At 39.4% G+C, this 27,959-nt stretch overlaps 2 protein-coding genes across 2 annotated transcripts; one reads left to right on the top strand and one right to left on the bottom strand.

The window, feature by feature from the left end:
* The first annotated feature begins 85 nt into the window (after nucleotides 1-85).
* tet2 (tet methylcytosine dioxygenase 2) lies at nucleotides 86-21,499 on the top strand. Its single transcript, XM_088301952.1, has 10 exons — nucleotides 86-572; nucleotides 12,093-14,842; nucleotides 14,913-15,003; nucleotides 15,093-15,186; nucleotides 15,274-15,482; nucleotides 16,373-16,523; nucleotides 16,620-16,709; nucleotides 16,943-17,080; nucleotides 17,214-17,568; nucleotides 17,667-21,499. The coding sequence occupies exons 2-10, from the start codon at nucleotides 12,136-12,138 to the stop codon at nucleotides 19,022-19,024; spliced, it is 5,193 nt and encodes a 1,730-aa protein (XP_088158078.1). The 5' UTR covers nucleotides 86-572; nucleotides 12,093-12,135; the 3' UTR covers nucleotides 19,025-21,499.
* ppa2 (inorganic pyrophosphatase 2) lies at nucleotides 20,850-26,968 on the bottom strand. The gene is made up of 12 exons (XM_088301953.1): nucleotides 26,747-26,968; nucleotides 25,840-25,904; nucleotides 25,706-25,750; nucleotides 25,560-25,613; nucleotides 24,868-24,987; nucleotides 24,561-24,647; nucleotides 24,338-24,464; nucleotides 22,631-22,758; nucleotides 22,480-22,565; nucleotides 22,316-22,385; nucleotides 22,164-22,203; nucleotides 20,850-22,090 (listed from the first exon to the last, which is right to left on the bottom strand). The coding sequence occupies exons 1-12, from the start codon at nucleotides 26,937-26,939 to the stop codon at nucleotides 22,068-22,070; spliced, it is 1,038 nt and encodes a 345-aa protein (XP_088158079.1). The 5' UTR covers nucleotides 26,940-26,968; the 3' UTR covers nucleotides 20,850-22,067.
* Nucleotides 26,969-27,959: the final 991 nt, after the last annotated feature.

Genomic DNA, 27,959 nt, shown 5'->3' with positions numbered 1-27,959 from the left:
CCTTAGAGAGAAGAGGGGTGGAGACATCTTCTTACCCTGCCACAGTTAGACAGTTGAGACCAGTGCAATATTTAACAAAATGTGGGGGGTGGAGTCCTGTGCTGAATCCACTCCATTGCTTGAGGGCAGCCATCATAGTGTTCACTATTGTGTGCGGCTGAGGGAAGAAGAAAAAGAGAGGAGGGCGCACAAGGGGGGGAAAGAAAACCTGTCCCTTTGTGTGGGAAAGACTCAGTAGGAAAGTGATTTTGTGACTATTTGAGTTTGCCGGCAAAACAAGGATCTTCCCCGTGACCTGCACACACGTTTTTTGGGGTCAACTCCGTGTGCTTTGACTGCCTTAACCTAAAATCACCTTCGATTTGGATTCTCCAGCCGGCAAACAGCGACACCCCGGCTTTTCCTGATGATGAGAGCAGACGTCAGACTGGTTTGCATGAATATTGATGTGGAGGATAGTCTGTTTCATAGAAGAACAGAAGCAGGCAAGATGGCTGCCCTTTAGGATTTGTTACAGGGGAGATCCAGACGATTCGTTGGAATTTATACAAAGTGGAGGGACGTGAAAGAAGGTGAGGATTTGCTGGCAGGGTTAATGCTTTGCTTGCGTTTTTTTTCCCCCTCATAAACTGGATGTATTTTTGGTGCTTTTGAGAGAAAAGCAAGGTAGAGCTACCGCCACCCCCCCTCGCAAAAAGCAAGAGCAAGAATAATAAGGAGGGGATTTGAGATAAAGCTACTCCAACATGGCTGACATTTTTCTTTCTTGTTCCGCCAGCTTAAACTAAGAGACACATTTCTCGCGTTCTTTTAAGCTTTGTGTTTACTTATTTTGAATTCATATTTGAACATTTTGATTCTCAGGCTCCTTGCTCTTAGTTTTTCCATAACAATTAACTGCTTTCTGCTGCCTCTCCTTCTCCACGTTCCATTTAATTTTTAAATGTGTGGTTCAGCGTGACTGCACCGTATTTAGAGTGTTTAGTTATGTACTAGAAAAGAACAATTTTATAACAATTTTCAACTAATTCCTCCTCTCATCTGATGCTGAATTTAATCCAGAACCACTATCTGTAGCGGTCTTTTGCACATCTGTGTGTTGTGTGCAGACTCTGTGTAAGAGAGCAAAAGTCCACGCTGGACATGTCTTGCAGTCGCCTTCTGCCCGGCAGTGCAGTTGGACTACCTTGTGTATCTTTCTCAATCAACTTTCATTGCTGTTGCTGGTGAATGACAAGCAGACACAAAGGCAAATACCTCAGAGAGGCAACAGAAAGGAAAATGTTGGTGGCAAAGGTGCAGTGGAAGCCAAGAAAGTCAGAAAGCTTTGACTTGAAGATACTCAAAGCTAACATACCATAGAATTTCTGCCAAGAGGGATCTGCTGAATGATTTAGATCTTGTTTTTCCTCAATTTGAGATAAGAGAGCAGCACCAGTCATGACTCATAAATCTGAGTTTTGAAGGAAAAAATTAGGTTAATAGCACCGTAGGAGTGAGCTGGGATAAAAGAACAAAACCCAAGACCTAATATCAATTGATATTCAAAGTGATAAGAGTTTGACAATGGTTTGCAAAACAAGCACAATTAGTCCTGAAAAGTCACAATAACATGTCAATGCGGATGTGTTAGGCCTTAACAGTAAATAGCTAATGAGTTGTTATTTTTTCGGCATTCACTAAGTGTTACTTAATGATTAACATCTGGCCAATTAGAATCTAACAGATCTCCTCAGCTTTGTGTATTCGACTTGTGTATTCCACTGACCACAGTGGAACTGCTGTCATAATGTGCCTCAGGTAAAAGACTAATACCTACTTGCTTCAAGGTAGACAATTTTGATTGGACCCTTAACCGGCATTGGTTCGCTATTAACGCTGGTTTCAACGCATCGTAATGCCCATCTACATGTGAAGGCTTTAAGTGAGGATTTAGTAACAATTTTTATATAAATTGAACGATTAAAACACCATATGGTCTTTGAGTCCGTTTTTCCACTCTAAACAATGCTGTTTTTTTTCTTTTTTAAGATGCTTCACTGGTTAAATAAGGAAATGAAAAAAAATCATCAATGAGCTGTCAGAAAACTTTGGAAATGCATGTAGGGTACACCCCTCTTGACATGGTTGTAGTCTGTATTCGAGTAGCCGTTTCGAATATTGCATTAAAGACCAGATGAGAAATTGCTTGAAAACATTTTTGCTGTGCTAATATCACATTTTCATGAGTCTCTTCATTGCTGCTGTTACCTCACCACCCGAAGAGGCACAGAGAGCTTTCATAGGCCCATGGGGGCTGAGTGGGGGAAGGGCCAAGTAGATCAATCACATTCACATTGCTACTCTCATCTATCCACACCTCCAGATAAAGCCGTGCGGTTGGATTGCTCCTTCGCCGAGGCTCTAAGTCCCCTTTATGTCACTTCCAGGGCAAAAGACAATTTCACCTTAAAGAAAGAATGTCCAGTTGCCATAGCACGCCACAACAATGCTGGCCTCTTACAATACCCGAGCCCTCACCTCTGACCCTGCTCTGTCCAGCCCACGCATCATATTTCCACCCAGAGGTAGTTGCACAAATAACACAGAAAAAACAAGCCCAGTAGTAGGCTAGTTTAGTTTCAGACTGCACTGTTTGCTTGCTGGTCCGAGCTTCACTGCTTTCCTGAAACCAAATGGCGATATAGAGAGTGTTGTATTGATTTCTTTCGTATTGATTTTCCTTGTGTGCTATTGGAGGGTTGTTTGGCTATAGGGGGAAATGGAGCAACGCCAGAACAGAGAGCAATCAGCAAAGGAATTATGCTGCAGTTTCAAGACATTTGCACATCTCTGGACATATTAATAAACACGACAAAAAGTATTTTGAAGTAAAATATAAACGGGAGCTTGTCGAATGAGTAATAATAAAAAATAAGTGAAACGGAATCATTTTTAATAAGGCAAAGCTACGTCTTTATAATTAAAAAAGCAGATGACGAAATGCGATGAGGCCCAGTTAAGACTATTGAGTGCGCCATGAGGTTCCGTTTGAGTGACCAGTGCAGGGTGAGTGATCCAAACTTTAAGTAAGTATCGATGTCCATATTTACCCTGACAGTTGAGACAGTGAGGGCAGTGACGGAAAAACTTTCTCCACATGAGCGCACGCACATGGTCGCTGTGTTTACAAACACTATCGTAGCGTTCGGTAACGTGGCAAGCACACGGTTACGTAAGCGTCCCAAATTAAACACCATCTTTACTCGCCTGCGTTCAGACTTCCGACGACTCGCTAACACAATTTTCTTGAATGTTTTTACGAGTTCTGTTATCTGGAGTTTGGGTTGAAAGTTTAAAGTAAAGTTCTACTACCTGCATAAGGATGACCGACATGCTCAGAAAAAGGACTTTTTGTCTTTTGCACGTCCTGTAAATCTCATGCTAACCAGTTTCAAACAGTGCCCATATTGAACTCAACAACTGCGTGTGTAAGCTGTTTGTCCGTTTCCAAAACATCCGATATAGACGATTGCAATGCTAAAAGCTGTCATTGAAAACCAATGGCCCCCTGTTGTACACACATGAAGCAAAAAGACAGACAACCGAACCAAAGCCGACTACTTGTGCCAACGTTAAGGAGTTGGAGCCCAAGTGAAACCAATCCAACAAGTGAATTGGAAAACTAACTAAAAAGTGTGATCATCAACCGGTTTAATTCCAGCTCTGCTCAAGACTGTAAACAGATGCAACAAGAGCCTGTCTACAGATTTTACTGAGGTGGCTACTACGGAAAAGTCATTTTATGAACAACACAAGACTTTGTAATTTTTTTTTTTGTAATTCGGAATCAGCATGACTTTTGCAAAAAAAAAAATAAATAAATAAATCGAATAGACTCGGCATTGGGACTACCCCGAAATAGGTCTGTTATGCTGTGTGTCATGTTTATAGTTTTCCTTTACGAAACATTTCCATTGCCTGTTTACTGTTCAACCCTATTTCCTGTTTGTACTAAAGCTGGCGTAAAACTGGTCATGCAAACAGAAGGAAATGTTTCACAAAATGTCCATGATGGTATAAAAGCAAGGCAAGAGGCTGAATGGAAACACTAACACAAACAGATTCAATTGTAAATCACTTGACTTCCCATTTGAATTCAGTGCATCATATTGTTTGAAATAAAGCCAGTGCCCTTGTTAGTTCCTCATAGCTTTACTTCCAACTGTAACAAAAATGTTAATTTTCTTATTTTAATCGTCATGAATGTAATTTCAGGTAGATACTAGCAGGGTTGACAATACTGCATGAATAAGACATGTACATCACAGCAGAACAGCCTATTCTGTAGTCTGTGGCGCTGGGGTAATGTTCAGACCAGATGGTCTTTGGAGCACTCATAAGATGGTAACCATGGCTACCATGTGGCCTGAAATAAATTAACTTTTCTCCGCGCACAGTTCATCAAGTTAGTCAGATATATTGACTGCCGCACAGACAAAGGGGTTGAGGGCAAGAAGACAAGCAGCTTGGAAGGAGACGTGTAGTTTTGTGTGGGGGTCGGGGGGGATGCTACAGGGGGTTGTTCGCAGTCTGAATCCGGCTCCATGCGATGGCGCGTTAAGCATTTTGATTTATTTCTGCATCTTTGACAAAGCGTTTAATTATTTCAGGGGTTAGGAGCTCAAGAAGGGTCTTTTGCAGTTTTACCTGATTAAACAAGGTAGATTAGCGATTCATTGGTTGATAGTTTGATCTAGGCTAAGGTTCAACTTCTGTTTAGTATCAGAAGTGACCCCCTCTGAAAAAGAGGAATGCGACAAAAACACACACGCACACACACACGCGCGCACAGTTTAAGACAAGAGCCAAATGCGGACGAGTGGTTCTCACACATTGTAGTTTCGTCAACACTTATTTAATAGTTCCAGATTTACTGATTTCTCCTAACAGCTTGCTCAATAAAAAAAAAAAATCACGAGATCAATTTTTGCCCTCAGTGAATACAGTCTGCTTCAAACCTCAGTTTTAAAGAGAGAAAATACAGTATAAGACTCCTGTAGTTTTTTTAATCCTTTAACATTGCTATTTTCTGTAAAACTTTCTTCAGCAGTCCATGAATTGAAATGTCTACTTTTATAAAGGCTTGGGCTGTTAGCAGTTCAGCCAGTTCAGCCGGTTCAAGCAGTTCAGCCTCACCCCTTGCAGGCTGTAAAACCACCCGTCAATTCTTCTTTCAAAAGTTTAAACAAATCAATGACTTTTGAACCCAAAATGGCTCCTTATTCGAAAACATTTAGAATAATGCCTTTTTCATTGACAAAATCATCTGGAAACAGTCCTACATGACGAAAAAGTCTTCTGGCATTTCTGTGTTTATGGAATGAACACGTGCGTGAATGCTACTGTTAGATGTGGTTTGTGGATGATTCTTTGGTCTAAGCAATTCTTTTCCCATACTTTAGAATTCTCAGGGGTTCATGAGAGAACTGCACTCTTTAGTACATTTACATGACCTGACTTGAGAAAAAAGTTTGGAAAAACATCCCTGGTGGAGGCAACTGATACTTAAGTGTAATATAGAAAGTCATTTCATCAAGGTTTTGGTGTTCAACAATTATAATCTATTCAGTCAAACTGAAATGTGAGTGAATAATTATTAGAAGGCAGTCAGTGTCTTAGAAATAGTACAGATAACTTGAGAAGAAAAAGTTAAGAAACTAGATGGGGAAAAAAACACATGAAGGCAATTACATAAAAAGCTAGACGACAAAGAGCAAAAGGGGAATCTCCTCACCAAGTCAGCTACATCTGTTCTGCGTTAAACATAAAGAACAGGGATGTTGGTATGGAGGAGGAGGACGTTCTCTAGGGAACAAAATTACAAACAGAAGAATATTTCCAATGCACTGTGATAGGGGTAATATATTCACTTTATTTGCTACTTTTAAGAAAATGAGGGTGGAGCAAGTAAGCTTGTATATGGTGAGGAACATTTATATTGGCTTATATATTTATAAGGAAAAATATTAAGAGGATTCTCACTATTCCCAGTCATGAAACAGCAGAAGAATTCCTCAGAGCAAGAAAATACATTTAGTTTTTAATGAAAAAAAAAAAAAATTCTCCACAAGTAAAATCTATCCACATTGCGTTTTTACCTTTTTTTTAATTTTATACAGAGGAAAGAAAATCTGATATAAATATATAAATAAACCAATCATACAGTTTCTTCAGGCTATCATATGGCCCAGATACTCTTACATCACACATAACTAGGTTAGAATAAAAAAAGAACGGTTCTACTGTACCAGGATGGATAAATAGAAATGTTGTTGTTCAGAGCAGAGTAACATTTGCTCATTCTTGGTCAAATCTTTTGAGGGGCATGAAAAAAATAACGTCATCCAGACCTCTCCACTTAATTCTGTAACTTCTCTACTTACAAACATCTCCAAACAGGAGTCAAATATTACCAAATTATTGAACATTATTAGCAAAGAAGAGTGTGGCTTTTTTCTTGTCTCGATAGAAGAGGCCTGGTCTATCTCGTTTAAAGAGAAGGAAAAAAAAGTTACAGTAACCAAGTGAAAATAATTCTCCACATTCCAACACAACCTCTGCCTCTTTCAAAACTAAGAATACATCAGTGGTAAAAATACACAATCCTTAACCAAATGTGCTTTTGGGACTAACATGATCATGTTTCATTAAATTCATTTTAGTGTCCTCTACATTGAATTTATTTCTTCCGAGCCCGCCCCCATATCATTCGAAAGGAGAGATGGCACAGGACACAGGAGCCTTTTGTTTCGCCGCATTTGTGGAGGGGTGTCATATGTTCGTACCAATAGTTATGAGTGACCATGTGAGGTGCATTTGGAAGCATTGCAACAGTGTGCCATGTGACGTGAATCACAAGTGTGAGGGGCTGAAACAACTAAGTTGGTGAGATGTAGAGCAAGAATGAACATCTGTCTTTACATGCATGACTCACAGTTGACCAGCAGTAGGGGCATATCAGGGTAACTGGCACGTGTGATTAGGATCGTTTTAAGACGGGTTCAAACAATTGACAGTCGAAACCAGTGTTTCGCCAAGTACCAATAGTGGTAATCAAGGGAATTGCTAAGTACAGTTCAGTTGTCTCGAACCTTTTTTTTTTTTAGCACATTTGCAGATAATCCAGACAAAATGTTTGATTTTAAAGTGTAACTTTGGTGTAATTAATAAAAAAAAAAATAATAATAAACATCATCACATTCTAATTGAATAATTATTAAAGTTTTTTAGGCTATTATTAAGCAAATTTTATATTCCATGTAACAATGCCATACTTAATTCTAAAACAGTCATTGTTTTATAATGTTACAGCTTTATTCTTGGAATATTTCCACAACATTCTAGTACATTTTTTATTTTCCTAAAAGAATTGGCATAAAGTTGAGTTCTTATTGTAATATTATGACTTAATGATTAACAAATTAAAAATATTTTATAGAAGCCATAAAATGTTACTTAATTCATGTACATATCTTGAGTTTTTGCTCATATTTTTTATATAATTCTCATAAATTACAAATGTTTGTCATGTAAAATTACAACTTACATTTTGACATTTCTTTCTCTTGGCATGTTTTTTGTAGTATTCCATATTTTCCCCATGATATTACAACTTAATTCCAATATTTTTTTCTCATAATATTTTAACTTTATTCAAGAATAATTTGAAGTTTTTTTTGTAAACTTTGTTCTTGGAATGACCTCTTTTTCAACAACAGTAATAAAACCTTTCTCGTTTTTAATGAATATTTAGGCAATTTTTTTAGGTGGTACTTTGCGGGGCGAGAAACGTCTGGTCAATAGAACACAGTCTATACTGTTAATCTTTTAAATCATGTATTGGCCAATCACCAAATCGCTCATAAAAATAAAAACATAACAATAAAGACCATCTGGTGCAACTGGGGCGAGAGCGAGTCGAGATAAAAGTTTGCATAGTCAGCTGGAATGTTGTGCAAATGTTGTCATAGGTTGTGTGGTTTGCACAGTCCATCTCTATATTTAGGGAGTGGATTTAAAACACTCCGGGATGCAAATCATCTGACCTAATTACACTTGGGGTAGTAAAGGATGAGATTTCACTCTCTACCATACAAGCCGAATGAGGACAGAATATTGTCTCTAATCAGCTGGCACAATAAACAAAGTATAGTTAATTCTCTTGCAGGTATTTATAGACTATGCAACAAAAAAAAATAAACCAGCAAGGAGGCTTGGCAGGCATTTAATTTATTGCGCTACTCTATATTGTCAAGTATTTTCTTTAACAGGAGTGCTCTTTAGCCTTGCTGCCAAAGTCTTAACCTGAATGATAGGAACTGCCGTCTCCTAGCAGCTGTTGTGAGGGGTGAATGTCACATACGACCGCCCATGTCAACTACAGACACTCATATTTCACTGTCCCACTCTGGGACAAAACAGAAAACAAAAACATAACGTGGGCCCAGTGCAATACATCGCAGTTGAGAATGAAACTTAGATCCAGGACTATTTCTTTCCAAGCTAGCTTGATTAAGATAAGATAATAATAATTTCATTTTTTGGCATACAAATTTGCAACATACAGTAGGTGTTAAGGAGAGTCTGTTTTAACATCACAGTGTCCAGAAGTCCAACATAAGGCTAAATGTTTGAAGGCACTGGTCCCCAAACACCGGTTCACGGGCCAATTTGGTACCAGGTCGCACAGAGAGATGGACAAGAAATGTTTTTTTTTTTGGAGAGCATATAAGTCAGCCACGCACCCTGCCGATTACCTTCCATAAAGCAATATACTGTAAGCAGGGCTCAGTGATTATTTGACTGAAACGTGATTGTACGTTACCAGCTTAGAGGGCATATTAATTTGATCAGATGCAGTGGAAATGTGCGTGACAGCAGCGAACCAGAGTCGAGCTTTTCCTTCGAACTTTGGTTTGCAAGTTGAAGTGAACACAACCCTCCAGTAAATGCAAGAAATAAAAATGAATGAAGTGATAGGAACAATAACCAAACGTGCAGATAATTGCGGAGCAAATGGACAGCCATGGTTTGGCCTTATCTCCCAAAAATGAAGCTATTTTGACGAGGGAGTTTCCTTACCATCGCTTGTGTCGCGGTAACCCCAGAGTGACATAAGTTATGTTTGTCATAAACAAGGCAATACAACAAACCTGCTGAATCCTTTGAATTCGTATCATCCAAATGATGAAGTGGAAAGCGTGAAAGTGCGAATGGAATTTGCAGAGCCTGCCCACGTCAACAGTTTATGCCGCAACTAACTAGCTATGCAGACACCGGATCAAATCAGCAATCGTGTCAGCTTTTGATAATGCACATTTGAGTAGCAATGATTTTAACGCCATACATAGGATCATAACTTAAAAATTGTGTTTGCATTTTAAGCCATATTAATTATTTCTGAGGGGTCTGTTTTTAATAGTTTATTGTGATATTTTAATTTCATTTTTCGACATTTGTTGTACTGTTAAATAAAAATGATTGTACTGAATGGGAAAACAAAATCAAGTTTTTCATTTTGTTTTAAAAAATGTGAGTTAAAAAATGCGGAATTGCTTTTTAGTTATGTATTCAGGACCAATGTTTGAAAACTGGCAATGCAAAGTCGCATTTTGGAGAACAGCAGCACTTAAAAGGCATCAAACTGCATGGGGCTCGATGACGAGCTTCAAACAAGAGGAGGTTGGAGGAATGACAAATAGTAGTGCAGAGCAACATGATGTGCAATTACACAAAACTGACTTCTGGAGAAAATCAGATCCATACAAGCTAAGTTGAGTCACATGAAACACAATGGTGTGTACATGTTGCTTGTGGAAAAACAGATGCTGCTAGACACAAAAGCAAAACATATCATAATGCTAAAAATAAAAAAGACAGACAGTATTACATTATCAAACAGGTACTCTTACTGAACCCATAGCAATGATATGCAATAGCTTTATGTTTAATGCTCTACTTCTACAAAATAATCATCTCCAACTCTCATGCACATACAAAATCAAACGGCTGTATCTATCACTCAGTCCAATAAATGCATTATATTAATTCAAGTCAATTTGAGACATTCTGCGCACCTTCCCATTGCATGCATTTGTATGCATGTGTGCAAACAGGCCTACATTCAGCTGGGATCTCTGGCTTTGTCCTAGGTTCACAAAGATTATTTTTTGTTGTTGTCAGAGTGGGTGTATCCAACTGTGACAAGCTGCTTGGCTCCGCTTGGTTCTTTGTAAAGCCCGGAGAGTGCCAAAGGAATGGAGCTGTACTCATAGCAGCCCGGTGTTAAACTCTTGACTTAGTTGCTGATTTACAGAGCACCAGACAAAACAAAGGGGTACTCACACAGGAGTGGTAGGAAGTAGTAGTCATTCGGTGACCTAATTGTGAAGCTTAAGAAATAAAAAATAAATACATTAAAAAAAGAATATTGAAACTGTGTGGATGGAAATTGTGGCAAAAATAATGACTGTTTTTTTTTTAAATATAATTATTGGTGTACAGTTTAGAGATTGATTATTGTCATTATTAGCAGGTTTATAATAATGCTGTATAGAGGACCAGCGCTATTGGCGGATAGGGACCGGCCTGGCCTACAAATAGTGAAACTCAGCTTATAAAATTGGCTGTGGCTCAGTTGGCAGAGCAGGTTGTCCAGTACACAAGAGGTCAGCGTTCGTATCATAGCTCGGACTGATTACAGTCCATGTTACATTTCATTTTGGCAGCCATGACCAAGCGGTTAAGCTCGTCACCTATCGCCGTGGGAAACCCCTGTTCCAGTGTGTGCCTCTATATGGCAGGAGGGGGGCTGTTGTCTGGGTGATGGATTAACACAAAACATTGATTTAAAAAAAAAAAAAAAAAAAAAAACGTTTTCTTTTTTTTTTGCATGCCTGATCAACACTACTACAGATTGTATGAATTTCCATCTTTGTTGGTACATTGATGCATTTTGGTTCACACCAGCCAGGGTGTGGAAAGGCGAACATCAACTCGCAATTTTGTGGAAAAAGGTCACGCTTGCTTGTACTGTAAATGATAAACGATGGGTATTTTCTTTTGTGTGTGTGTTTTTGTTATTTTATTACTGTACTATAAGCCAAGATTTTGAACCATGCGGCGAATACAACGGTGCGGCTTTTCTGTGGATTTTTCTTTCACCGATAGGGGCGCTCTATAGTTCAGAAAAGACGCTAAATAAATCTCTTTTTTTCTCTCTCTAGAAAACTGTGGCTTCTCGCCTGGTGCATCTTGTATATCGTTTTGTTTGTTTGGTTTTTTTTTCCCAAAAAGAGTTGCTGCGGCTTATATACGGGTGCACCTTATAGTCTAGAAAATGTGATATGTGTGTGTGTGTGTGTGTAAGTTTGAATCATCAACACAACAAGCTACTTTGCTCCCATTGATGAGCTGTATGTAATTCCCATCATTACACATTTTACTGAATAGTCTAAAAGGACTAACTCATCAGCTGCACCTTATGTTCTGTTCCATCCGCGTCTTAATGAAAGTTCTCAATAAACGAAACTGAATATAAGAAACTCAAAAATTTGTGTGCTATACAAATAATCACTTGTAATCAGTGTTATTATGGAAGTGAAATGTTTGGCAAGGAATGCAAAGATGAAACTAAACTCTCTTAACCCTCTGTAGTAATCATATTTTTCATACATAACTTTGAATGCATGGCAATATTATCAAACATCGGTGAGAAATTGAAGCAATGTCTTCTGGTATAGGTTTCTCTTCTTGTTTGGAGCATTAGCAGCCATCAAATGTGTAAAAGATAGTGTACTACTAACAAATTCACAAAAAAAATAAAACAAAACCTCCTCTTACCTGCCATCTGGGGACATGATCATCTTTAATAAGATTGACTTTCTTTAAATAATTAATTTTGATATTGTGTGAAGATAAGCGGTTAGAATAATGGATGGATGGATGAATAATTCATTAAACTGAAAAGCATGCTGAGTAAAAAAAAAAAAATGAACTGAGGAAAGAAAAAAAATCCACGTTGCTAAATGTTTGCTAACTTTGTGTTGTAGGACGCAGAGAGGGCAGCCTGTGAATGGACTCTGAGCAGGCCAGATGGAAACAGACCAGACCAGACATGAGACGGAAGAAAGTTTGACATTAAAGAAAATTTCCACTTCCCGTAACATCGCGAACAAACTCCAGAATGGAGGGACCTTTTCAGACGGAGAGCCACTTCAAATCACTGGTGACAGAAATTGGAATTACAAGCCCAGCACAGAGGCCAGCTCCATGAAAAGGCAAAATGAAACCTGCAATGACCCAGGATCAGGACAGTCACTGTTGGATCAGGGATCCTTTATAATGAATGGAGAGTTGATGAATGGAGATTTCAAGCACCTACTCACTGAACAGTCATTCCTGGCGAGTCAGCCGAAGAAATTTAAAGTAGATTCAGAGATTTCTGGATTGATGAAAAATACAGAATTTGAATGCAATCCTCAGGAGGAGATAAAATTAGGAAATAGTAATTGTACAATTCCCAATGGAGATCATTTTGCTCCGCCAAGAAATAAACAAGTTGCAATTAATGGTGCTGTGCTCACCACCTCTACAATAGAAAGTACACCAGGTGACCTATTAGAGAAAACATTGTCTCAGTATTATCCTGAGCAAGTATCGATCGCCCCACAGAGGTCTGGGACACAAGATGCTATGAATGCTTCTCTAAGTAATAAACTGCCCGGTGAAGATTGTATGCCTTCCACTTTGACTTCAGATTTCCCCAATTCAGCCCAGATGCTCAAACTGCAACACCGACAGACTGAGACATCTGGTATCGCTGAGGGAGTCAGCAATTTTGAGTCCATGAACTATATCATGAATGGATACTTGAACAATCATGAAACAAATTACCAGCAGAAAAAACAACAGCAGCCACCATCTTGCTCTGGCCACGAAAGATTTGCTGATCAGCTTCCTGGCATAGTCCAATCATCTAATATTGCCAACTCCTTGCAACAACATAAAAATGGCCCACGGTGCTATCCTAATGACACAAACTCTCAACCAACGCATGAGCATGCCAACCCGACCTTTGATCACAATTTCAAGGAGCTCAATACTCTACAGATGACTGAAGATGTGTTGCAGAAATATGGATCTTCACACAACTCTGGAATACAGAACATGGTTCAATGCGGGAAACCAGAGTCTGGTCATGCTCAGCAGTTTGAGATTCAACCCAACAATTTCCAACAGAATGCTGGAAACATACATGCAGCAGACAGCATGGGTACAAAGGGACCCAATCCACATCAGAGAATTCAGGCGGCTGGATTAGAAAATAGTCTCGATAACACCATACAGCAGTCGGGCAACTTGTGTTCAACTCTCCATCAGGGCAGTTGGATAGAACAGAACCCGTCAAAGCAACAGACAAGTGGTATGTCATCACAGGCAGAGCAAGAAAAAAGGGGGTTCTCTAAAAAGGTTTTGACAGATCAACAGAGACGAAGCCTCCAGGTTCATGGTCAGATTTTGGAGGCAAGCCCTGTCCAAAGGTTTGAGTCACCTGGAATGTTTAACGAAAACATTCAGGGGTCTAATACCATACAGGAACAACAAATTAATCTCTTAGCCCAACCACACGGCACTTCAGCCCCTAGTAACAATGATTCGGAATGGCAGCAATCAAACATAAATTTAATGCAGCAGCCTCCACCACAGACGAAGAACGATCAACAGGCCGGGGGATATTATCACACCCCCAAGCAGTCAAAGCACTTACATGACAACCCTGACCTACAGGACACATTGTCGCCTGAATTTTTGACAACACAGCAACAGCAGCACTGTAATCTTCCACGTCCACTGTCCCACCCGCCACAATTTGAAGACCAACAACTAAAGTCTCCGATTTACAGACCACACAGTCAGCCTCAGCCAAGTCAAGTTCAACTTAATCAGCAACACAAAAACAAGTCTGCACAGCACAGTAGTCAATTCTACTACAAAAACACAACACAAGGTACTCACGTACAACGTCCAAACTCGGACAGCGGTGATTCCAGGCACTTTCAACCGCAGCAACCCAATAACTGCTACCCAGCTAACAATAAGGACCTATATCATAATTTGACACAGTCACAAGGTGCAATGAACCAACAGATGCATATGCACCCTAAGACAGAACACCAGCTGAAGGCATGTTCTCAGTTCCAAAGCGGATCTCACCTGGGATCGCCACTTGCCCACGGAGACTTACAGAAGCACGAGGCGCTACGTATGCATCTGCTACAAAGGCAGGAGCGACAGTGCCCTCCCTATTCTACACAAAACATCAGGGAGAGCAAAATTGGCCTCACAAATATAAAAATTGAAAACGGGCCCAGATTTAATTTGTCTAGCTCACAGCAGCAACTGGGTGGATTGCAAATCAAGCAGGAGATTCAGCAGTCTGTGTGCGAGACTACTAGGCAGAACAATATCCTGGCCTCCATGGAACAAAGTCTAAAACAGTACCAACTGTCCCCTGTGTTTGAGAAGAAATCATTTGTCATTAATTCAAATAAAGTCAAAGTGGAATCTTCTGGGCCTGTCACAATCCTGTCAACCAACACAGACATGTGTAAAGTGGAACCATCTGGAGCTGCTATGTCCATGACAGCTTTAAAAAGAACACCTGACTCCACGCCCAAGAAAGAGCAACTCCTACAGAGATTCATGGATTCTCCGATGAAGCTTTTGGATACTCCGATAAGAAGCCTACTTGATACACCTATTAAAACCCAATATGACATTGCATCATGCCACTGTTTTGGTGAGTTACCGATTGTTGGTTACATTACTGATTAAGCAGTGTATAACTACTGAAACCTGCCTTTATTTAGAACAAATCAGTGAGAAGGATGAGGGCCCATACTATACTCATCTGGGATCAGCGCCTACTGTTGCTGGCATACGGGAGGTGATGGAGAGAAGGTAAAGAGCACGGTTACAGTGGAATGTGCTGTATAATCACAAGTTACTGTTCAGTTGTAAGCAATTTAATATGTATATTTTATTCCAAGGTCGGGTTTAAATGGTGAAGCCATCAGGATAGAGAAAGTGGTATATACTGGCAAGGAAGGAAAAAGCACACAGGGGTGCCCTATTGCAAAATGGGTAGGCACTATTTTTGTTGTCCTAGTCTCAATGCAATTATTCTGCAAAATAGCCAATAAACAAATGATCATATTCATCATGATTCAGGTGATCCGCCGAGCCAGTGCAGAAGAAAAGCTACTTGTGTTGGTTCGAGAACGCACTGGACACAAATGTGAGACAGCCTGCATAATCGTGGCAATCCTGGTCTGGGACGGCATCCAACCCAGCCTAGCTGACAAACTCTACCTCGAGCTAAGTGAAACTCTAACAAAGCATGGAGCCCTCACCCAAAGACGATGTGCTCTCAATGAAGAGTGAGTGACAACAAAGCAAAAACAAATACATACAGACTGCCCCCAAAAGTCACTATATACTTAAATCTTTCGGTTTCATTTCAGGCATAATTCAGATGGAGCTGAGGCCATCAGCATTTGATGGTTAAGGCATTACAGTTATTTGAAGCAAATCATTTGCTGGCCTATAGCTTGCCAATTGGCACGAGAAGCATCACTGTGAAATTGCCACCAAGAAGTTTTTCTTTCCCTGACTGCTGTTCAGCACCAATGCTCAAAAGCAGAGTAAAATGTATTCCATCCATGGCATGTTTCTCATAACTGGAGCTGTTCTTTACAAACCATGCAACGGTAGGCCTGCTACCAACACTACTGATGTTAACACATAGTTCTAGAGTAAGCATTCGTGCAAAGCCAGAGAAGCATTCCGTCGACTGTACAGGAACGGAGCATCCGCAGAAGCTCAATTCAAGTGATGCTTCTTAAGAGTGATACATGAACAGATTCTGTTATGAGAAACTTGCCATGGATAGTGTTAATACGTACTACATTTTGGAGCAATATGACGGCCACAAAGATTCTCAAACTGGCGCTGAACTACAGCCTGGAACCGAAAAACATCTTGTAAGGGGGCATATTTTCAGCATTGCTCCAATATAAAAAGGGGAGCCATGGGCAAGGGAATTATAGGCTTACAAAAACTGCAAAGACTAAGATTTCAAATGCTCATTGCCTCACATCTGTCCAATTGAAAGCGGAAACTTAATGGGAAACAAATCAAGTATATGGTGACTTTAGGGACACCATGTATTTCCAAATATGGAGTCCTTTTTGCATTGCACTGTTTGTCTTTAAAACAATGGGAAAAAGCATTTTTTTTCTTGCATCAAAATTCTATTATTACCTTTCAGGAGGACCTGTGCATGTCAGGGATTAAATCCAGATGCATGTGGAGCATCATTCTCCTTCGGATGCTCATGGAGTATGTACTACAATGGCTGCAAATTTGCCAGAAGTAAAATTCCAAGAAAATTTAAATTACAAGGCGATGACGTCAGAGAGGTATTCTCCACTAATACATCTACTTATCACTTATCATTTTAAACGAATATGTTATTCAAAAATATCCATTTACCAATGGCAATATTTGACTTTTAGGAAGAAAGACTGGAGCAAAACTTTCAACGTCTGGCCACCTTACTGGGCCCCTTGTATAAAAATATGGCACCTGAAGCTTATGGAAACCAGGTGAGGACATTGAGCACTTTATAGCTTTTCTTATAATAATAATAATAATAATAATATTCCCTGTATTAGTCCCACAATTGGGAAATTCGAGATTCGAACCCAGGCCTCCTGGGGAGACTGGGTCCTGAACGCGGCGCCTTAGACCACTCGGCCATCCTGGCAGCCAATAACTGGGTAGCAGAGGATGGTTATATATAGCTATCTGAGTGACATTTGTGTGTTCCTGGGAACAGGTGGAACACGAACACAGAGCACCTGATTGCCGTCTAGGATTTAAGGAGGGGCGTCCCTTCTCTGGGGTGACTGCGTGTGTGGATTTTTGTGCTCATGCTCATAGAGACCTCCACAACATGCAAGGGGGAAGCACTGTGGTAAGTTAAACATGTCTTTCTAGGTTTGTTGTATTTGGTGCCACATCAAAATATCTTCAAACCCTTCCTTCTAAAACAATCTCAGTTTTGGATCTGACACCCATAATGTAGTTAACTCATTCTGTTTTCGCAGGTATGCACATTAACAAGGGAAGACAATAGAGAGATTGGAAAGATACCAGAGGATGAGCAGCTCCACGTCCTACCACTGTATAAAATTGCCAACACGGATGAATATGGCAGCGAGGAGGGTCAACAAGAAAAAATCAAATCGGGTGCTATTCAAGCCCTCAGTGCCTTCCGCCGCCAGGTGCGCATGCTTGCCGAGCCTGCAAAGTCATGTCGCCAAAAGAAGCTGGAGTCTAAGAAAGCAGCTGCTATCAAGAACACCATGTTGGACAATTCTCATGATAAGGCAGAGAAAGTTACCCCGTCAAAGACAAAACCTGGGATTTGTGAAAACATCACTCTAAGCACACCTGTGCAAGGTAAAACTGGCACTTGGGTAGTCTTATTACACAAAACTGAATTGTGTCCATTTGTTGAATTGTCTTTTTATAACGCTCATTCTTGGGATTTATTTCAGGTGCTATGGGAGCCTCTAAACTTCCCGCTCATGCGACGGAACCCCTTGGAGTCCATTCTCTGCAACTGCAGCATCAACAGCACGAAAACATTCTTACCTCTTATCCCAGTGCACCAAATGCTGCCAAATATCCCAGGTTTCCTGGCCACCCAGGATCTTTTCCAAGCACTTCAAAGCCAGGGAGCATGTTTCATCATCAACCCGCAACACCAGCAAACCCTTATCCCACCCCGGTTCATGCACCCAACTCGTTCATTGATGGATCTAAACATTCATACCCTGTTTATCAGTGTAACGGAGGTATGCCTCTTGATAACTATCATCCATACTATGCTTCAAGCCAAAAGCAACTGGACATGTACCAACAGCAAAGGCAAGCGTTGTACTCTGAGCAGCAGTACGCAGCACATCAGCGTTATGAACTCAATTATCCGCAAACTTACACTGATCATGGTTTACAAGTCAACGGCTATAATACATGCGGCGTGAGGCCAGTTCATCCCATGAGAGCTTTCAGTCCCTGTACTCCTAATGGAGTCGCAGACCCTCATTTTATGGACCCCCTTTCAAGAACGCCTTCTGCCCACAGAATTCGAGATTATACAGTTGCTGGGAGTAATGGCAATCAGTTTGGAAGATCCCCAAATCCATACTTTGGGAATCCTCAAATGTTCCCCCCAGGCCAACAACCATTCCATATGCAAATTAAGCAAGAAATGGGTAGTGCAAACCCACAGATGCTCGGTGCTCAGTTAAGTGGTGGGTGTTTAAACCCAGAAACACAGACAGGATTGGGTCTGGTCAACGGTAGCCCAATGGTGACTGGTATTAAACAAGAGCCTGGAGCCCCACAGAGACCTACAACCCCACCAAAGCCAGAGATTTGGTCAGACAATGAGCACAACTTCTTGGACCCTGACATTGGTGGAGTGGCAGTGGCACCAAGCCACGGCTCAGTCCTCATTGAATGCGCTAAACGGGAGCTCCATGCTACAACGCCTCTTAAAAATCCGGATCGTCATCACCCAACACGCATATCCTTGGTATTCTACCAGCATAAAAATTTGAACGAGGCTAAGCATGGTCTGGCAATGTGGGAAGCAAAGATGGCAGAAAAAGCTCGAGAAAAGGAGGAAGATGCAGAGAGGAATGGCGGTGAAGGGACCCCAGGAAAGAGCAACAAGAAGGGGACAAAGCGTGAGCATCCAGAGCCGTCAGACTCTCTTGGGGAGCCTCCTTATAAGCGTTTTATAAAGGCACTCATTGAGGGGTCCTCATCGTGTACAACCAATACCTACGTCAGTACATCTCCGTATGCCTTCACGAAGGTCACAGGACCTTATAGTCACTTTGCTTAAAATAGCCTCAGAAAAAAATGAAGGTGCTTTATTTATGCTATGACCAACTGGAGCACTGGCCTCATACAAACACTCCGAACCTGTTCAGGTGTTTTACGTTTTTAACAACTGAGCTTTACTTGTTGACCCTGCTATGGATGTATTTATTTTTGTTTTGCAATTTTTGCAAGATACACACTGTTAAAACATCTGGTGCTCTCAATTGTACACACAGACCTATTTTTTTATTTTTTTTTTACTGGAAGCAAAGCTTAATATTTGGCGGCTTTATTTGATATTTTGAATACTTCTTCATGGCATAGAATGCCGTATTTGAAAACGAAGTTCTCAAGGTGCTAAGTATAATTATTAATTATATGACTTTTTTTTAAATATCTCAATACCACAATTGATACGATAGATGAAACAATTCAACAGGAAATAATGGGAATTATTTGAAATCATTAACATCAAAAAGAGTTGATGTGTCGGTGTATCTTGAGCACTTCTTGACTGTAAAACTTAAAAAAATAGATACAACAATGAATTACAAGCATCCCCAAAATAAAACAACACAATATTTTTTAGAACTCCTGCAAAAAAAAATATTCTTCAGAACACAATTGTGTTGGTGCTTCTTTCGCTACTTACTATATTCTATACATCGAGCCATTCAAATGGTGCTATTTTAACATTTAAGGATAAAAAAAAGCTATTTGTTATCCAAGGTTTTCCAGTTTAACTGTCAGCAAAAATTTTCCTTTTAGCAGGTTCATTGAGCCAGCCTAAATTGTGAAAATTAAGTGTAGTTTTATGTCTGTGGTGCTTAATTGATGTGCTTTTTATACACTGAGGAGCATGGGACAGGGTAAGCTTGGTGTCACTTTCAGAGGGCAGCTGGCTTGCTGTGGGTTTGTTCTTTGATTATTGTAATCTAACTGTAAGATAAACAAGTGAGATGTGTACAGTAACTTAAATTCCCTTTTTGGAATTACTGTTATAAGTTGTGTTTGTTGTAAAGAATGCACAAAGCCTAATTCATCGTTTATCTTTGTGTTCTAATGGATCTTGTTTCTTTGGGTGCTATTGAATCTGTTAAAATATACAATGTGAGACTCTTTAGGCAGTGGGAAGAAGTCTGTTAAATAATGTACAGTACCAACCAGTCATATACCTCAAAAAAAAAAGTTTGGCAATAGGAAAAAAAATATATATCATATATTTCTTTGTTTAAATATATTTGGTTACAGTTTAACTGCTTGCCACCTAAAAGGCGGAAAAGTAAATTTCTTAATTTCGTACCTACCTGCTAGAACATTTGAATTCTTAATGTTACTGTAAAATCAGGGACATTTAAAAAGAAAATGTACATTATCGCCTGCATTTGTTTTTTCTTTTTTCTCATTCAGGGACGTGCCATCGCATTTTGTGTCCCAGTTCGACTTTTCTAAAAGACGTCACACAGATTTTTAGAGGAAAAAAAAAATTCTTGCATTTTTATTTTTTGTTTTAGTTAGTAGGAGGGTGTTTTTTTTCCTCAAATAAACACAACGTATATGCACTGATGTGACTAAAGGGAAAGTATGATATTGAATAAATTAAGGGCAATTTATTTGCTTTCGCTACGGGGCAAGATCAAGGCAGTGAGTATCGTCTTTGTGCCTGTGTATAGTTCAATTTATTTATAACCACTAAGCAATTGTATGATTTTTCCTCTTTATTTTTTAATTAATGTGATATATAATGGAATGACTGTAACGTTATAGTAACAATTCACCCAATCTTATAACAAATTCGTTTTCTGAAAGCACTTCAAATTTTTTTCAGGAAAAAAATGTATATGTAATAAAGTTCAAAATGTTTTATTTAAAACAGGGTGTAAATGAGTTTGTCACATTGTACAGTGAATATCAAAAATGAATTTTCAGAACTTGGAAGTTGGCATAAGTTCTCATCAAGGCAAACTGGCCCACAAATGATCAAATCTCAAAGAAAACGCATACATTTTCCAGAAAGGCTTTGTAAATAATACACTCTGTCAACATAATGTTTACTGTTAGCTTGAAAAACATTTGAATTTATATTTTTGATTTTGTAAAATCCACAGTGATGACGTGTTCATTGTACAGAGCCCAGCAACAGTAGCAGGTTGTGGTGAGAAGATTTAAGAGATTTAGCAGGTTGAAAAAAAAAAAGCAAAAAAAAAAAAGCGGCGCCATACTTGAAGCTTTGAGTCAGCATTACTTGAATGACTTTCTGGGTATAACAAGAGTACTGCATGTACTTGACTCAAACTAGTAGTTCATACTTTTTATTTTTTGGCAGGCGGACACTATAAGTCACTTATTTCCTGTTTTATTTCGAAAGGCTTCCCTTGTTCTCCCGAAGCTTGGTATGCTCCAAAAATTGGATTAAGGATCGGTATTAAGCTGTAAGTATTGTAATGTACTGAATGCAGTTTATTTCAAAGCTGTTATTATATCATTGCTGATATTGCCAAGGTGTGGGTGTTTTTTTTCCATCCAATAAATTTATATTTATTTAAAGATATTTGACTTGTATAAAAATATCAGTTTTACCATTATAAATACACCCCTAGTTTCAAATTGTTGTGTGTATGCTCCTTTCATGATCTAAAAGGTAAACATGCATGCAACATTCGCATCAATCAAAGGATTAATTCAGATGAAGCTTTTGATGTGTCAAGAAACCATCAAAAACACAAGACTTTACAATGTTGCGCACAATTAACTACCTCAAGGAAAAAGTGTGATTACAAAGAATAGATGATGACAATAAAAATAAATGTCATGGCAGTCAAAACCTGACATTTCAGCTCTGATTGGACACTGAACATGGCTTCATATTGAGTCCAAATTTTACTCGTTTATGACGTCAAAAATGTACAATACATTATACATACTTTAACGGACATTAAACGTGGCATTTGAATGAGATGACAAGCCACCCAGACATGACTGATACTGATAACAAAAAGTCAAGCACCATTGATACCAATGATGATTCTTTGCTTCCCTGATGTCTTGCGGGTTTCCCAAATCACTCAGACAAAGTGCCACTTGTCCACTGTGCAAATAGAAATATAGAAAGACATTACATGTGTGTGGAGGACTATTCAAATAAGTCATGATCTCCTTACCCTCTGACGAAATGCTTTGTCCGCAACCAAGTGCAGGGGCCTGTGTAAATTAAAGTTGCATTTCAGAAATTACCAAATATCAGTGGTGTATAGCTGCTATGCAATTCTTCTAGTACCAATCATTGCTATGGAAAGCATATATAAAGTCTCACCGACTGAATCACATCTGTAGCCTCTCTTGCGTTGCATTTGAAAGGACTGTCAGAACATGATACATTTTTACTGAAAAACAAAACAGACAAACAAAATTTCATTTAGAAAAAAAAAAGAAAAAAGAAAAAACAGGCTCTGCAAGATCTACCCTTTGACGTCTTACCATTCAATACCGCCACTGCTTGACTGTTTCTGTACTAGTGCCCTCCAGTGCTCATGTGTGGACTTGATTATCTCCACAGCAAAGTCCTTAGGACAACCACACAGAGAGTCAAGAGGTTTTACAAGTTTTTGGATTAAATCCGACGTCATACCTTATTTTGAAACTGAGCGTTGAATCCAAACTGGTTCTCAGGCTTCCCATCTGGAATCTTATATTTCCTGAACCAGTCGACAGTGGCCTCTAAATGACCAGGCCGGCTCTTGCGGATGTCATCTATGTCTAAGAAAAAAGAGAAATTACTATAGGAGATGATTTTTTTTTTTTTCTTGGCAAAAAAAAAAAAAAAAGGCTCTCCAGAATATGCAGAACAAGTCGTCATAAATACTGTAGCATGAGCACCCTTTATTTGTTACTGGTAAAGAGTATATACAATTTTTAACATACGACTGAAGCTACAGGACAAAACACATCAACAGAAAGGAAACAATACCAGTTTCTCATTGCATTGAACATGATTCTTGCATGGAATTCAGTTGTGGATGTTTAGTTCACTTAATACAGGAGAAATCTCACATTAAGAAATTTCAAATTGCTATTGTATACTGACAGAACTTCACACAGCAACTATTTAAGGAGACTCACAGTGAACTGTTGACTGTACGCGGCCACTGTGTTTAAAACGAAAACGGCTCAAAGTCAGTTTTGATGATACTGTCAGCGCCTCTTGAATGTTGCAAACCTATAGCTCATCTAACATAAAGTGAACAAACGAATGTTGGCTCATGCTACAATATGTTCAACTTGTATAGCGTGGAGATGAGATCTCATGTTGCAGCAAACCTTAAAGATTGAAAGAGAACAAAAAGTCACATGCTGTGTTGATGGATTGGTAACTAAATAAAATAGATCCATGCTGGCCAGTACTTTTCCTTGATCGGCCAATAAAACAACAAAAAGCCTGATTTTGACTACAATGGATCACGTGCAAATTCGACACATGTATCTTAGTGCATGGCGAATGCTTGAAAGTGTTTGCGCACATTGTGAATGCTGTTTTTTTGCGTCTGGGTTCGTTAAAGCTAGGAAAAGGTCAGTTCCAACGCCAACCTTCGGGAGAACTTTACTAATGTCCCGGGGGAGGCGGAGTACATTGAGGAAGAATGGACCATGTTCCGCACCTTCAGTGTTGAGGTGGACACACAGGGTAAGTGAAGGAGAACCTTTTGGCCTGTGGGATTCCGGAGGAGGTCGGCATATAGCTCTCTTCCACCACATTGAAACATGGATTATTTACCGTAAAATGATGAATCAGCACAGCCAGCCTGTGCAGTAAACATCATGGTCTTCTACTTTCACTAATACTTCTCAATTGTCTTGCGTGTTGCGTGAGATAAGGATGATAGCCCAAGCAACGCAATCCAAGTCGGAAGTGGAAAAGAATAAACAAGTGTCGTGTCTGCTTACGACACAAACAGCACGCGGCTCAAAATTATGATGCCATGGATCTAGAACGTTCCCAATTCCTACAGGGATTTTTTTAAACCCTTTGTCTTGGTCTTCAGAAAGAAAAGTTACATGGAGGGGGAAGACAAAGATTTAGCATTAAGAAGAAGGAATGCGATTGGGCTTAGGTCTCTCGGCTGGCCTGGGATGCCCCCAGAAGAATTGGAAGAAGTGTTTGGGGGGAGTAAAAGCTGCTCTTCCCTGCTAATTGTGCTGCATCCGCAAAGCGACCCTGGCGAAATGAATGTTTGTACTGTGATTACGATGTCAACACTGTATTAGTGTACACCTGCTCATACAAACTTATATTGCATAGGGAATGAATTATTTCGTCAAAATGGTAGAAAATGCCCACCATTTAGTTTTTTTGCATCGGGGTCCTCGGCATTGATAGCGATGACCTTCCAGTCCATTTCCCCCTCATCAATCATTGCCAAAATTCCAAGCACTTTCACTTGAATCACCTGACCAGGAGAGCACACCTAAAAGGCAAGCCAACAAATGGCAAATAAGCAAAGCAATTCACCAACAATGGGATATTCATTGGAAGGAAAAAGTCTTCAATTGATTGTTCTTACCTGCATGCCGATGTCACAAATGTCAATTGGATCATTATCGCCGCAGCATTTTGTTTCTGAGTCCATGTGGTTAGGGTCCTCCCACGTCTTTCCAGATGATCAATGTAAACAAATACAGCAATTATTTTTCCACAAAGTAACTGAAAAGCAAGCATTGGCTGAAAATATTGGGACTAAATTATGAGCAAAATAATTATAATCTAATGCAAATGCCGCAAATTCTACATAACACTGTTAGCAAATTAAGTCTGTATGGTTCATCAATGTTTGTAGCACGTGCTGATGACAAGACAAATAACCGGCTTACCTGCGGGATGGCGCCGTAGTTCCAAATATAACCTTTATGTGGGAATATGTTGGCAACATATCGGAGCTTGCCTTTCTTTACATCTTGCTTTATGGGATTTAGTGGTTCCTTTGTCGCAATCTGGAAATTGTTGAAATGATGGAGTGCATATTTGTGTGCGTGAGTACACACTAATTACCTGTGATCAGTGCAAGTATTCAGTTATGTTGACAGTGTAAAATTTTTTTTTTGTTTTTGTCAGCATAAAAAATATACAATTTTAATTAGTATTATTATTTTTACACATGACTGTAGTGTATCCAAAATGTCAACAGTAGTGAGTGATAATACACGCATGCATTTTATTTTGCTTGGAATAACTCTTACCTGCTTACTGGCTCGAGGTAAAGTATCATAGAAAAGAGCATCACGGGCATATTTTCCACCAATGCTCAAGATATGCTCATGTAAGGACATTTCAAAATGCAATAAAACAATATTTTGTACTCACCCAGCCAATAACATGGAATATTAGTTGAACAACAACAAAAGACATCAAGTAAATATATATTAAAGAAATGTATTCAACTAGTAGGAAATGTTCATTTTTTCAGGATGCATATTTATAGGCTAATTTATGGCAGTCATGAAACTTTTCAAAATGCTCAACTTTGCAACTATTTTGCGGTATTGTCAGGGTGAAATCTTCTTACCTCCATCTTAGCATTTGACCAGCGGGGCACCTCCACGACCATGTTAAACAGCACCTGAACATACAGACATTATTTACAGTACATGCGGCGTATGCTCAGCTGAATTTCATAAGGTGCCGCTCTGATATTAATTTATCTGAACGTACCTCGCTCTCGTTCCTTTTAGCCTTCTTGGCTGGCAAATCAATGTGCTGGTGGAAAAAAAACATAACACATAATATAGACATTATTCAAGTAGAAATTGGCCATGAATTTCATGTGAAATAATAATGAGGGTTACCTGTTCTGCCTCAGCTATCAAGGGGATATCATGGAAAGGAGAAATGTAGTTGCCATCTGAATTTTCTGGGTGAGATAATAGCACAAAATGACAATGACAAATACATAGTTGCTGAAACAGAAGAAGATATGTGTAGGTGTTATTTATGGCAACATATTCAACAATGTTAAAAAGCAGATAATGGCTTGCTGTATTAGACGACGCAATGTTAATGGTTGAACTGTTTTTGGTGATGACTTTGTTGGTACAAGGATTCAGCCTAACGCAAGCGATATGGAATCTTGAGCTCCTGTATGACAAGACTCATCTGTGCAACATATCAATGTATTTATCCATACGTTTTCTAGAGCATGTTCCCTTGTGAGGGTCACTGGTGAGTTGGAGCCCATCCCAGCTAATTTTGAGCGACAGGGCGAATACCTCCTGTACTGGTCACCAGCATGTTTAATTGCAGGGCACAAAGTGTGGGTACCTGAATTATCGATATGTCAGATTTAAATTGAACTCGACTCACTGTGGGATGCAGCAATTCCATGTTGATTGCTTAGTGTCATTGTTTGAAAAAACACAAAATTCGCAAATGCCATGAACACTAGGAACGTTGTTAGATGGCATCATTTCATGCAGTTATTTATTTATTTAGCGTCAAACACACTTGAGAATGTTTTTTTCAAATTGTTGCAACAGCAAACTCGAGCATCACACGTGCTCCAAACTCATCCGTACTTCTGTATTTAGCAAGTAGGCCAACGTTAGTAGTACTTTCATATGTAGTGACGTTATAGACGAGTTCAAACATTTACGGTGTCAGGAACGACTCATTAGGCGATGACGCCATTAATTTAACACTCGTGGGGGTATGTTTATGTTTATGTTTGTGCGATGACAATGGCGGTTCTGCACTTACTAAAATAAATCCGGTAATCTGGGGTGTTTGGGCTTCCTCTCTCCTCGGTTTGATAGTGCACCGTTTTTCTCATGATGTACAAATGCGGTAAGGACGCTGCACGAGAGAGGAGTTTGTGTCCAAAGTCGGGAAACGACCCCAAGAGGGCCCGGAAGACGTTGACTGAGGATTGGAGTGGAAGCGGAGGTCTCATGACTAAAGCTATCGCCACCACTTCCTGCTTCCTGTTTCTGCAGCATTTACAATATTTCCGGTACAAGCCCTAAAAAATAAAATTTTCTATGTTACGATTACGCTGCAGATGGCAAGTTATGCATTCCATTTTGATGTAGTTCATGCTGAGTATTTCAAACTATCGGGTACCTCACTGAATAAGAAAAAAATAATAAAAACGGAGTCACACCACTTTTAATAAAGACGTTTTTCATCACAACTTTAGTTTAATAATAATAATAACCGGAAATTATTCGAGTATTTCCCTTGGTCTGCTGCTGTACCAAATTTATTTTAAAATGACACTCCCAGCAGAAAAATAGCGTAATCCCTTGTTTTTCACAGTTATTTGGGACCGTAATTGGAAACGTATTATTATCATTATTATTATAATTAACATTATTATTATTATTATTATTATTATTATTATTATTATTATTATTCGCATTATGTATTCCTGTCAATGATGGTGTAGTGTTACATTCGCCTGACTTGTGTGCGAGTAGCGTGGGTTTGGCTCCCACTCAGCGGTGTCTAAGTCTGTCCTGTGACAAGCTGGCGACCAGTTCAGGGTGTAGTGCGCCTTTCGCCCTGAATCAGCTGCGATGGGCTCCAGCACCCTCCCGCGCGACCCTGTACACAGGATAAGCGGTGTGGCTAATGACATGACCTATATATACTCCCCCAACATGGTCCCCAACCTTCTAAATATTTGATACCCCAAAAATGTAATTTTGAAAATGCAAAATGAAGAAAGGATACCAAGATTCAGGCTGTGAGAGGAACGTGATCTATAAATCCGGAAGAGAAGATCATTGGCCATTAACTACATTAAAGTTTTAATTTTGAATTCTAAAATTGTCTTACCATAGCTAAAATTCCATGTTGCATTTTGGTGGATTAGTGCACTTTTAAACCTTTTGCTGCTCTTCTTTTAAACATACAAAGAAGAAACACTGTCATGCAAGTCATCATGGCTTAACTTTCGCTTTGCTCAATA

The sequence above is a fragment of the Idiotropiscis lumnitzeri genome, chromosome 8 (genome assembly GCF_059441095.1).
Source record: "Idiotropiscis lumnitzeri isolate Australia: NSW breed Sydney's pygmy pipehorse chromosome 8, RoL_Ilum_1.0, whole genome shotgun sequence".
NCBI classification, from domain to species: Eukaryota; Metazoa; Chordata; class Actinopteri; order Syngnathiformes; family Syngnathidae; genus Idiotropiscis; species Idiotropiscis lumnitzeri.
Note: the sequence above shows the minus strand (reverse complement) of the source record. Positions and strands in the feature narration are given on the sequence as shown.